The sequence below is a fragment of the Hypanus sabinus genome, chromosome 24 (genome assembly GCF_030144855.1).
Source record: "Hypanus sabinus isolate sHypSab1 chromosome 24, sHypSab1.hap1, whole genome shotgun sequence".
Lineage (NCBI taxonomy): Eukaryota > Metazoa > Chordata > Chondrichthyes > Myliobatiformes > Dasyatidae > Hypanus > Hypanus sabinus.
In genome coordinates, this window is record NC_082729.1 from 15872713 (window position 1) to 15891181 (window position 18469).

Here is an 18469-nt window from a genome sequence, read left to right on the forward strand (position 1 = left end):
TTGATCGGGTTGAGATCAGGATTATGACTGGGTCACTCAAGGATATCAATTTTCTTCATTTGAAGCCACTCCGTGGTTGCACAGGCAGTGTGCTTTAAGTCATTGTCCCGTTGAAAGATGAACTTCCTCCTCAGTTTAAGCTTTCTGGCAGAGGCTGGCAGGTTTTAATCCAGGATCTCTCTGTATTTAGCAGCATCCATCGTCCCATCAATTCTGACCAGATTTCCAGTTCCTGCTGCCAAAAAGCATCCCCACTGCACGATGCTACCTCTGATATACTTTACAGTAGGGATGGTGTTACCTGGCTAAAGCCCAGTATTGGATTTATGCCACACGTACTGCTTAATGTTAAAGGCCAAAAACTTCCACTTCAGTCTTATTTAACCAGAAGACCTCTTTCAACGTCTTTGCAATGTCAGAGCGATTTTTGGGTTTAGGACATATATGTTAGCAATTAACTTTGGCCACCAGTCTTCACATCTGAAAATGTATTCTGCAGATCTGAATAATGTGTTCCTAAAAGCTGTGAATTCCCGTCCAGACAATACTGATTAAAATTCATTTGGATGTCTGTGGTATGGATGTGAATCAGGAGTGTGTGAAGGTCGTATGTAGTTTCAAAGAAAGCATTGTCCACACATTGTAAATATGGATCCTTTGATGTTTGGCACATAAAATATCGAACCCCACGTTGGGCCAGCAGACCTTTCCACCGAAAAAATCTCCATATGATGCCTGCTGATCCTTGTTTTGTCAAATAAAGAAGCTGCTTTGTATCTACCAGTAATTTTCTCTGGTAATTTCATTCACACAACAACAGCAGTAACTTTAAAGTGATTCTTTACATAGTCTTCATAGGCAATGATATGCTATTTCTTTTAGCCAGGGCTTCCCACTCCTCCATGAATACTCCTTTTGAGCAAGCCCTTGGAGACTTCAGCTCTAGTTGCAGCCACTGACCTCTGCAGCTCAGTCATAATGACTGTTGGCCTCACCGTAGCCTCTCAGTGACTGAGTTTAGAGGAGTGGCCTGACCTAGGCAATGGAGCTCTGGTTTCATATTTTTTCCATTGTTTCTCTATGGACTGCACTGAGCTCCAAGGTACGTTCAGTGCCTTTGAGATGATCTTGTACCCTTCCCCAGATTTGTGCTTCTCTGCTATCATTTCCCTGACATAGAAACATAGAAAATAGGTGCAGGAGTAGGCCATTCAGCCTGCACTGCCATTCATTATGATCATGGCTGATCATCCAACTCAGAACCCTGTACCTGCTTTCTCTCCATACCCCCTGATCCCTTTAGCCACAAGGGCCATATCTAACTTCCTCTTAAATATAGCCAATGAACTGGCCTCAACTGTTTCCTGTGGCGGAGAATTCCACAGATTCACCACTCTCTATGTGAAGAAGTTTTTCCTCATCTCGGTCCTAAAAGGCTTTCCCTTTATCCTTAAACTGTGACCCTTCTTTCTGGACTCCCCCAACATCGGAAACAATCTTCCTGCATCTAGCCTGTCCAATCCCTTTAGACTTTTATACATTTCAATAAGATCCCCCGCCCAATCTTCTAAATTCCAGCGAGTATAAGCCTAGTCGATCCAGTCTTCCTTCATATGAAGGTCCTGCCATGCCAGGAATCAATCTGTTGAACCTTCTTTGTACTCCCTCTATGGCAAGAATGTCTTTCCTCAGATTAGAGGACCAAAACTGCACACAATACTCCAGCTGTGGTCTCACCAAGGCCTTGTACAACTGCAGTAGAACCTCCCTGCTCCTATTTTCGAATCCTCTTGCTATGAATGCCAACATACCATTTGCATTTTACACCGCCTGCTGTACCTGCATGCCCACTTTCAATGACTGGTGTACAATGACACCCAGGTCTCGTTGCATCTCCTCTTTTCCTAATCGGCCACCGTTCAGATAATAATCTGTTTCCCTGTTCTTGCAACCAAAGTGAATAACCTCACATTTATCCACATTAAATTGCATCTGCCATGAATTTGCCCACTCACCTAACCTATCCAAGTCATCCTGCATCCTCTTAGCATCTTCCTCACAGCTAACACCGCCGCCCAGCTTCATGTCATCCGCAAACTTGGAGATGCTGCATTTAATTCCCTCGTCTAAATCATTAATATATATTGTAAACAACTGGGCTCCCAGCACTGAGCCTTGCAGTAGCCCACTAGTCTGACATGTCTTGAATGCTGTTTTGTCTTAATTTCGGTTTGGTCTGTTGAAAATCTACCATGCTGTTGGACCTTACAGAGAGAGGGGGTATTTATTCAGGTGATCCACCAATTTTCTACATCAAGAAGCTGGGTGAGTTGGTAAAGTCATGTACAGTATTACAGTTAGCATATTAATTATAAAGGGGGTGAATACCCTTTCAGCCTCACAATTTTGTTTTTTTAATTTTTTAGTAAATTGATGACAGGTTTAGGAAATTTTCTTTTGATTTGACATGACGCACAACATTTTGGAAATTAGCTCAAAAAATCTCACGAATATATTTTAAATTCAGAAAATAAGACAGTAAAATGGGAGAATAGTTGTGGGGACTGAATACTTTTTCAAAGCACTGTAAGGCAAACATTTCTTTCGGTCAGCGTGCAGACCCTGAACTATCTCCCTCAAGGTGGGCGCTGCCAGAAACCCCCCTCCTCACTCCTCTCCCCTGTCCAGACACCAGCCTCTGAGAGCCACACCCTCTTGCCTTTTTGGATTTTAAAGCTTGCTTTTCGAGACTCAGCTGAGCTTCCAAAGATGGAGCATTTCTTCAGACTTTGAAAGCTAATTGCATACAAGTTGGGCTAAGATAGGATTGAGAATTATGTTATTAACACTTGCAAAATATAGTAACTAATTTTGAAGTTCTAAGTAAGTTTATTGTCAAATTACGTATAGGTTACTATGCCATTCATTTTCTTGCAGGCATTCACAGCAGAACAGAGAAATATGATGGAATAAATGAAAAACGGCACATAAACAAAGACCGACAAACAACTGATGTGCTAAAGAGGACAATCTGTGCAAATACAAATTAAGTAAATATGTAAATAATTCTGAGATCTTGCGCTGTGGAGTCCTTGAAAGTGAGTCTAGGTTGTGGAATCAGTTCAGAGCTGAGGTGAGTGAAGTTATCCACGCTGGTTCCGGAGCCTGATGGTTCAAGAGTATGAACTGTTCCTGAACCCGGTGCAGAGGTCTGGATGGGTTGGGGGGGGGGTAATTGGGGGGGTAAAAAATGCTGCTTTCCTGTGGCAGCCCTCCTTGAAGGGTGCAGAGTTTGTCTACACCCAGACAGGGCAATGCTTGCTTTGGCAGAGCCACTTGGGGAAGGAATGCTGGCCAAGTTCCCTCACCCTCTTCTGTGTTGCGTGACAAGACTCGTGCGTAAACTTAAACTTGCGACCCAGACTTCTACGGAACGATGCGTCCAAAACAAAAGGCAGCAATGCCACATTTCCCCAGAATCGCATTTAAAATGTCACTGCACAGTACCAGAGAGCAGCTGTAAGCTCAGTACTTCAGACTCAGAAAACACCTGTCACATGCAAGTCAAAATGACATTTCTTCATCATAAATTATGTATGGTTAAAAATACATCGTGAATTTACACTGCTGCCATCGGAGTCTGAATCAGAATTAGGTTTAATATCAACAGCATATGTCGTGAAATTTGTTGTCTTTGCAGCAGCAGTACAATGTAATTCATGATAATAGAAACAGAGTGAGTTACAGTAGGTATGTAAAATAGTTAAATTAGATAAATAGTGCAAAAATAGAAATGGAAAAAAAGTAGTGAGGTAGTTCACTGTCCATTCAGAAAAAGGGTGGCAGAGGGGAAGAAATGCTCCGGAATCGTTGAATGGGTGCCCTCAGGCTTCTGTACCTCCTCCCTGATGACCTGTTCTCCTTGATCTCATGCCATTCATGGGAAACTGCAGAATTTATGAGGTATCGATACTATGAACCAGACAATTAATCTCTTGGCCATCTTTTGGCTGTAAATAAGGGTTGGCTGGAAGGAGTAACTGAGCAATAGAATGGAAATGAGCTAGCAGAAAATACATAAGGAATGGTCATAGAGAGTGAAGAGGGATATAATAGGCCACTGCTGGCCTTTGCTTTGACCAAAGCAAGAATTGAAGACCATTCTGCTTGATGCATTTGCATTAGTGTTATGCCCTGTACTGTTCCTCTTTAACCTGTGGTGCAGTCCCAATGCAAACAAACACCCTTTCATTGCTGGCACCCACTGAGGACTGCTTAAAAACAAGGCCAGACCCACTCCCACTGTCTCTCTCTCCAGTTCTGCGGCCAACACAACACCACACATCCCCCCTTTTTCCACTTAACTTAACTGTAACGTTATAAATGTCTTTTGTTTGTAATTTCCATTGTGGCCTGACTCCATTGTGTTACTTCCTGATAGCTGAGGTTGTACCACCGGCCATTGACACATATGCCTCTCAAAGTCCAACCCTACGTTCCCAACACAAGAGGTGGGATTGGGTCAGGACGGCCCACAGGGCTCTGGAGGAGCTGCATAGGCCAATCCCCTGTGCAGTGGATACAACGGATTGTAGAAACATTGATGAACTCCAACCATACCATCGACATTGGACCATGAAGACCGGAGGACATCGATGGTCTATGCTCCACCAGGAACTAAGGGCCCAAGAAGGAAAAAGAATTGACGGGTAAAGGGAATGACAACTTTTCTTATACATGTTCTTGGAAGTGAAATCAGATCATCTCTTGCCCATAATAACGCCTACAACCACTAACCATTCATAACTTCACGTTCATTCTTATTGACTCCAGCTGAGGAGAGACCTAATTGAAACCACTGAATGGTAAAAGGCCTTGATAGAGTGGATGTGGAGAAGATATTTCCTTTGATGGCAAAATCCAGGACCATAGAATACAGCCTCAGAATACCCTTTTACAGCAGAGATGAGGGGGAATTTTAGCCAGAGAGTGGTGAATCTGTGGAATTCATTGCCATTGGCAGCTGTGGAGGCCAAGTCACATACACTTAAGGCAGAGGTTGATAGATTCTTGATTGGTTAAGACAAGAAGGGTTATGGGGAGAAGGCAGGAGATCGGGGCTGAGAGGAAAATAGGATCAGCCATGACGAAATGTTGGAGCAGACTTAATGGGCCAAATGGCCTCATTGCTCCTATATCTTATGGTCTTCCACTGTCAGTGGGAATTTTTATTTTTAAAAAAAATTGTTACCTGATTGTCAGTCAAACTACATTTTATCCATGGTCAATAATTTTATAATGAATGAAACCAGCGTGCTCATAAAAAACCAAATAAAAGTTTATTTTTAATTCTCCTCATTATTTTCTTCCCACATGTCAGGCACAGCAGTGTCTCAGAAGTGAATCGTTAAACTGTGGAGGCTTGAGCAGTCACAGGGAGTTGGCAGCCTGAAGCAGTCGTGACTCACCTCTGCTCCAGTGCCAGACGGTTTCTCCTTACGCTGTCAACTAAACTAACCATGGAGTGAAACTTGATCCACTGCACCCGGGCACGTCTGATCTTCAACACGATTCCCTGGTTCTCAATGCTGACCTTTCGGCTGAGAAGACTTTGTTGGATACTCTATGTTTCATCACACTTGAGTTCTTCTTCTTCAGCTGTCCATCGATTTTCGATGTTGTCTGAGCCCTGGGCAGGGTTGTATGGAAGACCAGCAGTTGCCCATGCTGCAAGTCTCCCCTCTCCACATTACCGATGTTGTCCAACCGATGTTGGAAGGGCAAGGGCCGACACAGCTTGGCACCAGTATCATCGCAGAGCAACGTGTGGTTAAGTGCCTTGCTCAAGGACACAACACGCTGCCTCAGCTGAGGCTCGAATTAGCAACCTTCAGATCACTAGACCAACACTTTAATCATAAGCAACATCACACAATCTCACACCTCAGCACAATATTAACGCCACTGGATTGATTTTCATAGAGATTCAGTCACGGACAGGTGTACTAGCATCAACTTTACAAAGCCAAAAAGGAACGGTTCATTGGTTCAAGATAATCTCAGAGAAAGTATGAGTATACCACCTGAAATTTGTACTCTTCACAAACATCCACGAAACAGACAGAAACAAAGCTCAAAGAATGACGGAAAAACATTACAATCACAAGCACAAGCAGCAACAAAGCATCAACCCTCCCCCTCACCCCACTTGCTCCACTGAAAGCATCAACCCCCTCCTCACCACCCAAGCAAGGGCAAAGCCCCCAGAGACCATGATCGAGAGTCCATCAAAATTTTCTGTCCATCCCAACACTTCGACGTCTCAATTAGGCTCTCTCTCTCTCTCACTAGTGAAGAGGCATCGTTGGTAAGACTCTTGGCAGTATGGAGGATCAGAGGGATCATGGGGTCTGAGTCCATAGGACACTCAAAGCAGCTGCACAGATTGACTCTGTGGTTAAGAAGGTGTATGGTGCATTGGGCTTCATTAATCGTGGGATTGAGTTTAAGAGCCAAGAGGTAATGCTGCAGCTATATAGGACCCTGGTCAGACCCCACTTGGAGTACTGTGCTCAGTTCTGGTCGCCTCACTGCAGGAAGGATGTGGAAGCCGTAGAAAGGGTGCGGAGGAGATTTACAAGGATGTTGCCTGGATTGGGGAGCATGCCTTATGAGAAAAGGTTGAGTGAACTCAGCCTTTTCTCCTTGGAGTGAAGGGGGATGAGAGGTGACCTGAAAGAGGTGTATAAGATGATGAGAGGCATTGATTGTGTGGCTGAAATGGTTGCCACAAGAGGACACAGGTTTAAGGTGCTGGGGAGTAGATACAGAGGAGATGGCAGGGGTAAGTTTCTTACTCAGAGAGTGGTGAGTGCGTGGAATGGGCCGCCAACAACTTTGGTGGAGGCAGATACAATAGGGTCTGTGCTGCCCTTAAGGCATTCATTTAGTTTAATATATTTTTGCTTTAGTAATTCATTTGTAATTATTTTCTAGTTGAAGTTAAGGTTGTTGAAGTTAAATTCGTTGTCTGTGATATATCGCGGTATGTGATGACGTCACACCCGGTTTCGCCGCGTCTTATGGGAAAATACCGGTTTGGAGAAATGGGCAGGCAGGGGCTTGTGTGTGCAGGATCAGCGCAAGAAAAGTTTTCTTTCTACGCACTAGAAACATCATAGAAGCAACACCATAAATTCATAAGATAATCGATGTTGAAGTAAAAATTTTAATGCTGATTCTGTTAAAAGTAATGATGGTTGATAAAGTTTATGTTCTTTGTTGTTTAAAGAGTTGTGGATAGTTTGAGTTGAAGTGCATTTAAAGCCAGTCGATGGCGTAGATAGATTCTGACTGTCTGTTGTATATTAATGTAACATAGTTTGTAGTTTTACTTTTACAAGTATTCGTGATGTAAATGCTATGCCAAGAAGGAAACAAATACTGTATATATTTTGTATTGTTTTATCAACAGTTTTCATCATATATTAATGTGGAAGAGTGAACAGTAAACGGTTAATCTTACTGGGATCGCGCCTCATTGACTCCGGTTTATACTTGGTGTTTAGTTCAGAGATTTTACACCTGTGCAAGAACACTACAGGGTCTTTTAAGAGATTTTTGGATAGGCACATGGAGCTTAGGAAAATAGAGGGCTATAGGTAAGCCTAGTAATTTCTAAGGTAGGGACATGTTCAGCACGGCTTTGTGGGCTGAAGGACCTGTATTGTGCTGTAGGTTTTCTATGCTTCTACCACAGCGAGAGGGGAGAAAAACAGCTTGCTGTCTTGATGTTACAACACACCGTGCTGCTTGCCCGAATTCCCGACTCCAGGACCAGCAGACTAAATGTTCATTGTTTTTACCCTCTATGCAGGATAGGAAATTATGTCTTAGACATCAATTGAATAGGAGAGTAATGAAAACTGACAGAATTCCTAAAGGGTAACAGTATAATTCAGACATTCAAACTTATATGGTGCAGAAAGTGTGGATTTCATTAAATTTAGAAAGACAGTAACTGCAGAAACGAGGGGAAGGAGATGGACGCGGGTGTTGCAAATTGAGGGAGATGCACTGTGAGTTGTGAAGGGGTCTTGCCCATGTTGTGGAGTGGCTCAAGATTGTTTCATTGTGACAGCGCACGTTGGGGAGTGAGTTCAGTGAGTTCCCCAGGACAGCACATGAAGACTCAGCATGAACTCAGAAGAAACACACAAGTAGCGGTCCGGAGACCAGCCTTTGAGTCGCACAGCTGGCTCGTGCCTGGCTCTGCAGCTTTCTCCTTGTTTTCCTGACTGGAAAACAAAGGCTGGGACTCACATTCTGATCCTATTTCAGCCAGTGGTTCAGAGCTGGTACAAACAACAAGAAGATCAGCCCCGTGTGTGGGTGAACTCAGGCACAAACACAACATCAGCAAGGTGCTTTATACGCAAGATTTACATAACAAAAACAGGACAAGTTGGGTTTTTAGTGATCTGGTTAATAAATACTCCATCTTTTTTTTACGTCAGAGAGTCAAAATCCTGCCAATATCTACTTAACAACACTGTGGGAGTTCTTTTACCACACAACCATAAGACCAGGAGATATAGTGCAGAGGAGATTTACAAGGATGTTGCCTGGGTTGGAGGGCGTACCTTATGAGAATAGGTTGAGTGAACTCAGCCTTTTCTCCTTGGAGCGACGGAGGATGAGAGGTGACCTGATAGAGGTGTATCAGATTATGAGAGGCGTTGATCATGTGGCTAGTCAGAGGCTTTTTCCCAGGGCTGAAATGGCTAGCATGAGGGGACATAGTTTTAAGGTGCTTGGAAGTAGGTACAGGGGAGATGTCAGAGGTAAGTTTTTCACACAGAGAGAGTGGTGGGTGCATGGAATGCACTGCCAGCAATGGTGGTGGGAGTGGATACAATACATTCTTTTAAGATACTCTTAGATAGGTACATGGAGCTCAGAAAGATAGAGGGCTACGTGGTAGGGAAATTCTAGGCAGTTTCTAGAGTATATTACATGGTCAGCACAACATTGTAGACTGAAGGGCCTGTAATGTGCTGTAGACTTCTAGGTTATATCTTATAGGAAGAGAATTAGGCTATTTGGCCCATTGAGTTGGCTCCGCCATTTCATCATGGCTGATCCAATTTTCCTCTCAGCCCTAATTTCCCGCCTTCTCTTTGTAACCCTTCATGCCCTGACTAATAAAGAATCTATCAACCTCTGTCTTAAGTATACCCATTGTCTTGGCCTTCTCAGCCACCTGTGGCTATGAGTTCCACCGCTCTCTGGCTAAAGAAATAATTAAAAAAGGAGAAACCTGGAGAGTAATGCCATCACCATCACCGTCCCTCCAAACAGATGATGCTCACAGGGAGAAGCTGATCCCACTACCAGAATTCTTGAATCATCTGACACAACCCTAATCACTACAGTAGAGAAACCCTACAGAGTACAGCACAGAGACAGTCCCTTCAGCCCATCTAGTCCGTGCCCAAACCACTTAAACTGCCTACTCCCATCGACATTCACCAAGACCATAGCCCTTCACGCCCCCACCAGCCATGCACCTATCCAAAAGCCCCTTAAGTGTTGAAAACGAGCCCTGGCTGCACCACGTTCGCAGGCAGCTCGTTCCACACTCTCACGAGCCTCGGAGTGAAGAAGCTCCCCATCATGTTCCCCTGCAACTTTTCACCTTTCACCCTTAACCCATGACCTCTGGTTGTAGTCCCAACCAACCTCAGTGGAAAAAGCCTGCTTGCATTTACCCTATCTACACCCCTCATCATTTTGTACACCTCCATGAAATCAATTACAATCCGAGGAATAAAGTCCTAACTTACTCAGTACTTCCTTATAACTCAGATCTTCCAGACCCGGCAACATCCTTGTGAATTCTCCCTGTACTCTTTCAACCTTATTTACATCTTTCCCGTAGGTTGGTGACCAAAACTGCATGCAATACTCCAAATTAGGCTTCACCCAACAACTTATACAACGTCAATGCAACATCCCATCTCCTGTACTCAATATATTGATTCATGAAGACCGCGGTGCCAAGTTTTCTTTATGACCCTATCTACCCGTGATGCCACTTACAACAAATTGTGGACCTGTACTCTTAGATGCCTTTGTTCCACTGCACTCCTCAGTGCCCGACCGTTCACTGTGTAGGACCTACCCTGGTTGATCCTCCTGAAGTGCAACACTTTGCACTTCTCTGCATTAAATTCCATCTGCCACTTTCAGCCCACTTTTCTAACCGACACGCGATCCCTCTGCAAGCCACGATTGCCTCCCTCGCTGTCCCCTACACCCCCAATCACGGTTTCGTCCACAAATTAGCTGATCCAGTGAACCACATTATCATCAAGATCGTTGATACAGATGACAAACGACAACATACCCAGCACCGAACCCTGCAGCACACCACTTCCAGTCAGAGAAGCAACCATCTACAACCACGCTCCAGCTTCTCCCACAAAGCCAATGTTTGATCCAATTTACTACCTCATCTTGAATGCCAAGCAACTAAGCCTTCTTGACCAACCTCCCATGTGATCCTTTGTCAAATGCCTTGCTGAAGCCCATGCAGACAACATCCACTTCTTTGCCTTTATCAACTTTCCTGGGAGCTTTCTCAAAGAGTGGGTAAACATGACCTATCATACATAAAGCCATTATCCTTAATCAGTCCATGTCTATCCAAATATCCGGTCTCTCACAATACCTTCCAATAACTTGCCCACTACTGATGTCAGGCTCTCCGGCCTATAATTTCCTGGTTTATTTCTCGAGCCTTTCTTGAACAGCAGAACAACATTGGTTATCCTCCAATCCTTTGTCACTATGGATGGTTTAAGTATCCCAGGTAGGGCCCTGGCAATTTCTGCATGCCCCTCCTCCACAGAGTCTGAGGGAACACCTTATCAGGCCCTATGGAGTTATCCAACCTGACTTGCCTCAAGACAGCAAACATCTCCTCCTTGTAATCCATAGGGGGTCCATGTCTGTGCTGGTCATGATGCCAATTTCAACTGCGCATGGCCTACATCAAGTCAAGTCAAGTCAACTTTGATCTTCTCAGCTGACCTCACTATCCGCTGCAGGGTCTTGCGATCCCAGATGGTGCAGTTTCCAAATCAGTCAGTGATGCAGCTGCTCAGGATGCTCTCAATACAACCCCTGTAGAATATGATGAGGATGGGGGGGTGGGAGATGGACTTTCCTTAGCCTTCGCAAAAAGTAGAGACGCAGCTGGGCTTTCTTTGCGATAGAGCTGGTGTTGAGGGACCAGGTGAGATTCTCCGTCAGGTGAGCACCAGGAAATTTGGGTGCTCTTTGCGATCTCTACCGAGGAGCCGTCGATGTTCAGCGGGGAGTGGTCGCTCCGTGCCCTCCTGAAGTCTACAACCATCTCTTTTGTTTTGTTCACATTAAGAGACAGGTTGTTGGCTCTGCATCCTCCCGTGATTGCTCAGTAGTCACAAACCGTGTACAACAGGAAAGCGAAAACTTCCACGGCACAGCTTTGTATGATGAACGTGAAAGATCTCTTAATTCACAGGGCGGGATTGTGTGAGTGTGTGTGTGTGTGTGCTTTTTAACATGCCAGAAACCACGCAGTGTGACAACCTTACGCCATTGTCGTTGCTACACAGCCAGCTGGGCTCTGGCAGTTTCCGCGGGGCTCAAAGCTTTTCTTTCAACAGCATGCATCACCTTCATTAACACATCAAAACTAAAGACCCACTGAATTATAACTTGATCTGTTACGAAACAAAAAAAAAACATTTGTCAGCGACGGGAAAAGTTTGACGCTGTGAAAGGTCAGAAGCTGTTCCAGGGTTTTGGTTTCAATTCATCTGATTTCAGGCAAAAAGGACCAATTAAAAATTAATTTCCACACCAATTTTTTCCGAAGGATGAGCTAGGAATAAAGAGTGAAGATCAATCTAATGATCTCATTGCAGAGGTGCAGAGGGTGTGGAACATCCCGAGACAATTAACTTGTCCACAGCTGAGTACAATACAACGTGAAAGGTGATTGTCAGAGATTGCTTCAGATTATTATATCAAAGCAAAGATGGAGTTCAAGCATGGCACCTCACTGCTTGCTACTAACTGCTTGGTTCAAATGGATTTTTTTTAACCAAAAAGGCAGCATATGTGGGAAAAAAATCTGTATCTAAAGCAACAGACACACACACTCACTCACACAAATGCTGGAGGAACTCAGCAGGCCAGTCAGCATCTGTGAAAAAATATAAACAATCCCCCAACCAGTGATCTCACTTTAAGGACTCTTTATCTCATGTTCTCATTATTTATCGCTATTTATTTATATTTGCATATTTGCACTCTGGTTGATCTTTCATTGGTCCTGTTGTAGTTCCTATTTTACAGATTTGCTGAATCTCAGGGCTGTATGCGTACTCTGATAATAAAATTTGCTTTGAACTTTGATTTTTATTCCGGATTATTTAATTGACTGAAGTGAAACTCGACAGCTACTTCGGATTAGATTTTGAAGTTATACCTCGCACTTCACTGGTCCAGGTTTTTGGCAGCTTAGTAAAACAGCTATCTCTGACACTACGGTACCTCCTGAAGATCAAACGTTGTCCCATTACAGTCTGGATTAAGCTGAATTTTACTAGGTCATCCTGCAAAACAAGCCAGAGTGGAAGAGGTTAACTTAACTTTGTGCAACACACGCAAGATGCTGGAGGAACTCAGCAGGCCAGGCAGCATCTGCGGAAATGGACTTTTCAGGCCGAGACCCTTCCTCAGGGCTGAAGAGGAAGGGATAAGATGCCAGAATAAAGAGGGGCAGGAGGGGAAGGAGGCAATAGGCGGGTGGAAAATGTACAGGCTGGAAAGGAGGGAATCTGGTACGAGAGGAGAGTGGGCTGCTGGAGAAAGTGAAGGCCTACTCTGTCTAGGCCTTTCAACATTCAAAAGTGATAGGCAGGTGAGAAGTGAAAGACCGGAGTAGGGATTAGAAGAGGGGCAGGATGGGGAAAAAGTGACCAGAAGGAGAAATCATGCCATCAGGTTGGAGGCTACCCAGACGGAATATAATCCTCCACCCTGAGGGAGGCTTCATCATGGTAGAAGAGGAGGCCATGGTCGGAATAGGAATGGGAGCCAAAATTAAAATGTTTAGCCACAGGGAATTCCTGCGTATCTATCTTTAATCAGAAGGGAAAGCAAGATCTGAATTTTAACGAATCTTAAGTCTCTCATGTATTGCAGTGTGTATAAAAGATACTTGCAACAATATTGGTCCATTGAGAATACTTTATGACAAGAACCAAATCAATAACCAGTTATGATTACTTTCATTTATATAGGATATAGACAAAAAAAAATTCCGGTGTTTCTATTACCGGCATGATTTCAGTCACTGGCACCTGAGACTGACTTCACTACTGGATCCTGTGAGCCTGACAAGCCATTCAAAAAGGACATCTTCCACCTCAACCAAAATCCCACCTGATTCCCTTTGTACAGAAACCTGTCCATCTTAGCCTAGAATATTCTCAATGACCGAGCAGCCCAACCTCTGGCAAAGACAATTCCGGGTACATGCATTCTTCAGTAAAGAGATGCTTTTCACTTCAAGGGCAAACTCTCATTCTTAAAATCTTTTAGTGACTATAGGCCCATCCCGTTCATTGAACTCCTCAGAACAGGAAACAATCTAATTACCAACTCTGCCACGCCAATTAACATCGTCCTGGTCTTCGCGGTCAAACTTTTAGTTCAGACTACTTGGCTTCTGAATGCCTAGACCAGAGGAACTAGTTTCTCCTTTCAAACCCCAGGACCTCCATGATTGTAGTGGTTACTGGAAAATGAACCAGAACTGCTCAGAGATGAAACGGGGGGGGGTTAACAATGTATGACACACTCCGAAATAGAGAAGTTTCAAAGTTCAAAAGAGTATCTTCGATCCTTTATTAAGAAGCCAGCAACGACAAACAATCTTGTAACGATTAGAAACTAAAGCTAACAATATAACAAAGTGGTCTATGTGTATTTAAGCGTATTTAAACATTCCGATAAGCGTAAAGCATATTTAACGTTCTTAAGTGTTAACGATCAATTACTCCCCCAGCCTACCCCCCTGCTCTAACCAGATTAAACTGACCCCAAGACAGAGTGTTAATACGTAACTACACCCTTCACCTCAACAGCACCCCAACCCACGCGATAAATTGCCCGTACTAAACACGCAACACAAAATAGATATTTAGCTCCTACAATAATGATCTAACAACACCCTGCAAAAACTCATTTCAGGGAGGTAGCACCCCACCCTCCACAACCCCGTATTCCACCCCCTTTCCCAGTTGACCTCCAAGGGTGCATGTAATACTTTGTTTGTGATTTTGTCTAATCTGTACACCGAGTTGGGTTTATGCAGAAAATGTGACATTAAAATATGTATTTATATTGTCATGGAGTCGTTCTTTTAATCTATTACAACTTTAAGCAGGTCTACAGGGAGTTTGGCCTCATCACGCAGGACATCAATAGAGTAGCTCCTTAGCAGCTAGCCAGCTAGTTTAAATAACGTTAGCTATGCTAATGAACGAATGACACCTGTTAAACTCACCTCAACATGTCTTTTACATTTTAACCCACCACGGGCAATAGAAAAGTCACCGTTGTAAACAGTGCAGTGAGCAACACTGTCATTATTTTTGAGGTCGACTGTAAAGCCCGCCCACAGAGAAAACTGATAGGTCTACTTAGCATGAAGAGAGACCAAGAGCTCCCTCTCACTCACCCTCTCGAAAAAAATCAATTTCCGGGACATCGTATACAATTTGCGGACATCAGGGAGCTGCTGTCAATATGTGGGAGACTCCCGGAACTTCCGGGAGAGGTGGGATGTCTGTAACAATAAATGTGGAATTAACCGGTGTGGTGAAGAAGTAATCTATTTCAGAAGCACTACCTCAACTGACTGAAAAATTCACATGAGAATTTTAAGATCAACTATGCCTACCAGGCTGCCTGTAAACCAATCGTAAGACTACACGACATAGGAGCAGAATGAGGCTTTCTGGTCCATCAAGTCTGCCCCACCATTCAATCATGGCCGATCTTTTTTAACCCTCGTCAGTTCCACTCCTCAGCCTTCTCCCCGCAACCTTTGATGCCATGTCCAATCAAGAACTTACCAAGCTCTGCCTTAAATGCACCCAACGATCTCGCCTCCACAGCTGCCCGTGATGATAAATTCCACAAATTCACCACCGTCTGGCTATAAAGGAATTTCTCCGCATCTCTGTTTGAAATGGACGCCCCTCTATCCTGAAGCTATACCCTCTTGTCCAACACTCCCCCACTATGGGACCAGCCTTTTCACATCTACTCTGTCTAGGCCTTTCAGCAAAAGGTTTCAATAACCCTCATCCTTCCAAATTCCAGAGAGTACAGACAGGGAGCTGTCAAACTTCCCTCGTATGCTAACCCCTTCGTTCCCAGAAAATCTTTGCAGACCTCCTCTGAACCCTCTCTAACGCCAGCACGTCTTTTAAATGAGGGGCCCAGAACTATTCACGATACTCAAGGCGAATGCAATGTCAGCACCTTATAAAGCCTCAGCGTCATACCCTTGCTCTTATATTCTAGATCTCTTGAAACGAATGCTGACATTGCATTTGCCTTCCTCACCACCGACTCTACCTGCAAGTTGGGGTGATCTGCACAAGGAGTCCCAAGTCCCTTTGTGTTCTCTCGGTTCTTTTATAATCTAAGCGGGTACTAGTCATTGCTGGTTTTAACAGGTATAAATCTAACAAGGACTTCTGGTGACTGTTTATAATCTGTGCACAGACCTAAAGACAGAGAGAAATACAACACCGAAACAGGCGCTTTGGCCCAGCGTCCCTGCTGACCAAGACACCTATCTGAGTTGGTCCCAATTGCCCCATAACCCTGTAAACCTCTCCTGTCCATGTACCATATGCCTTAGCCTTTCTTTATAGAACACAGAACCGTACAGCACAAAAACAGGCTCTTGGGCCCATGGGGTTGTGCTGAACTAATTAAACCAGCAATTAAGCATCTATCTAAATTAATCCCTTCTGCCTACACCAGGAGCATAGTGAACCATTCGCTGCACACTCACATGCCCGTCAGAGAGTTAATACTGCTATCGTATGTTGTTCCACTGCCGTAGTGCATTCCAGGCATCCACCACTCTTTGTGTAAAAAACATACTATTCGTCCCCTTTGAACTTACCCCACCCCACCCCCTCACCTTAAATGCAACCCCCCCACCCCCGACTGTTAAACATTCTGACCTTGGGGAAAAGAATCAGCTATAATATCACCGGCGTATGTCGTGAGATTTGTTAACTTTGCATCTACAATGCAATACATAATAGTAGAGAAAAAATGTGAATTTCAGTAAATATATAAATGTATTAAAAGTTAAATGAAATAAATAGTGCAAAAATAGAAATTTTAAGAAGTAGTGAGTTAGTGTTTATGGGTTCAGAGTCCATTCAGAAATCGGATGGCAGAGGGGAAGAAGCTATTTCTGAATTGCTGAGTGAGTGCCTTCAGGCTTCTGTATCTCCTTTCTGATGGTAGAAATGAGAAGAGGACAGGCCTAACCACTCATAATCTTATAAACTTCTACCTCTAGATGTGGTCTAACCAGAGCTTTATGAAGTCACAGAGAGATACAGTATGTAACCATGCTTTTTGGCCTAGCAAGTCTGTACTAGCAATCAAGTACTCATTTATCCAATTCCAAACCACTGTATTCTTCCAAAGTTTCCCTCTATTCCCACCAAATTCACCACTTGTCTACAAAGCAGGGGCTATTTACAATGGCTAATTAACCTACCAACCATGCAGTTTTGACATAAAACATAGAACACCACAGCACAGGCTTTACGGCCCTTAAGACCATAAGATATTGAAGTAGAATTGGGCCATTCAGCCCATCGAGTCTGCTCCACCATTCCATCATGGCTGATCCCCGATCCCACTCAACCCCATACTCCTGCCTTCTCGCCACATCCTTTGATGCCCTTACTGATCAAGAAACAATCAACTTCCGCCTTAAAAATAGCCAGTCTTGGCCTCCACTGCAGTCTGTGGCAGAGCATTCCACAGATTCACCACTCTCTGGCTAACAAAAACCCCTCCTTACCTCTGTTCTAAAAGGTCGCCCCTCAGCTTTGAGGCTGTGCCCTCCAGTTCACAAGAAACATCGTCTCCACATCCACCCTATCTAGTCCTTTCAACATTCAACGGGATACAGTGAGATCAGCACGCAGTCTTCTAAATTCCAGTGAGTACAGGCCCAAAGCTGCCAAACGCTCTTCATATGTTAACCCCTTCACTCTCGGAATCATGATGTTGTCTTGATCTTTTAACCTGCTCAAATCTAACCTTTCCCTCTTACATAGCTCTCCATTTTCCTATCATCCATGTGCCCATCTAAGAGTTTCTTAAATGTCCCTAATATATGTGCCTCTAACATAAACCTAGTAGGGCATTCCACAAACCCTTCATTCTCTGTGTAAACTACTCCTCTGCCATCCAATTCCTAAATGGACATTGAGTCTTTGGACACTACCTCACTTTTTATTTAACATAGAGTATTTCTGTTTTTGCACGTTTTTTTAATATGTTCAATATACATAATTGATTTACTTGTTTATTTACTAGTTGTATTTTTATTTTATTTATTCATTTTTTTCTCTGCTAGATTATGTTTTGCATTGAACTGCTGCTGCTAAGATAACAAATTTAACGTCACACGTCGGTGATAATAAACCTGATTCTGATTCTGAAAATCTCTGACTTTCCCCTAAGTTGTCCTTAAGTTATGTCCCCTTGAGTTATCTATTTCTGTCCTGGGGAAAAGTCTCTGGTTATCCACTCGATCTATGCCTCTTATTATTTTGTACCCACCCTCTATCAAGTCACCCTAATCCTCCTTCAGTCCAAAGAGAACAGCCCTAGCTTGCTCAACCTTTCCTCATAAGACAAGTTCTCCAATCTAAGGAGCATCCTGGTGTGGTAGCTTAGTGGTTTACAGTACGGGTGACCCGGATCAATTCTGGCTGCTGTATGTTCTCCCTGTGACTGCATTTTGCCTCTGGGTGCTCCAGTTCCCTCCCACAGTCCAAAGACGTACCAGTTGGTAGGTTAGTTGGTCATTGTTAATCGTCCTGCAATTAAGCTAGGGTTATATTGGAGGATTTTTGGGTGGCATGGCTCCAAGGGCAGGAAAGGCCTATTCCATGATGTAGCTCAATAAAATAAATAACAAATCTCCTCTGCAGCCACTAAAGAGTCCCACAGTAGAGCAGCGGTTAGCGTGACTCTTTTATAGCTCAGGGTGTTAGAGTTTGGAGTTCCATTCCAACGTTCTCTGTCCCTCCTTGCACATCCGGGTGCTCTGGTTATCTCCCACAGTCGTACCGGT

At 43.9% G+C, this 18469-nt stretch overlaps 1 protein-coding gene across 7 annotated transcripts in view; it reads right to left on the bottom strand.

The window, feature by feature from the left end:
- nkain1 (sodium/potassium transporting ATPase interacting 1) overlaps positions 1-18469 on the bottom strand; it is an 860191-nt gene that overhangs the window by 577853 nt on the left and 263869 nt on the right. Inside the window, exon 2 of one of the 7 annotated variants that reach the window (XM_059949379.1) lies at positions 14801-14908. The exons of the other annotated variants lie outside the window; for them this stretch is intronic. Within the exon in view, the coding sequence (XP_059805362.1) occupies positions 14801-14830 (30 nt within the window). The 5' untranslated portion in view covers positions 14831-14908. The remainder of the gene's footprint in view (positions 1-14800; positions 14909-18469) is intronic. 7 annotated transcript variants of the gene reach the window in all.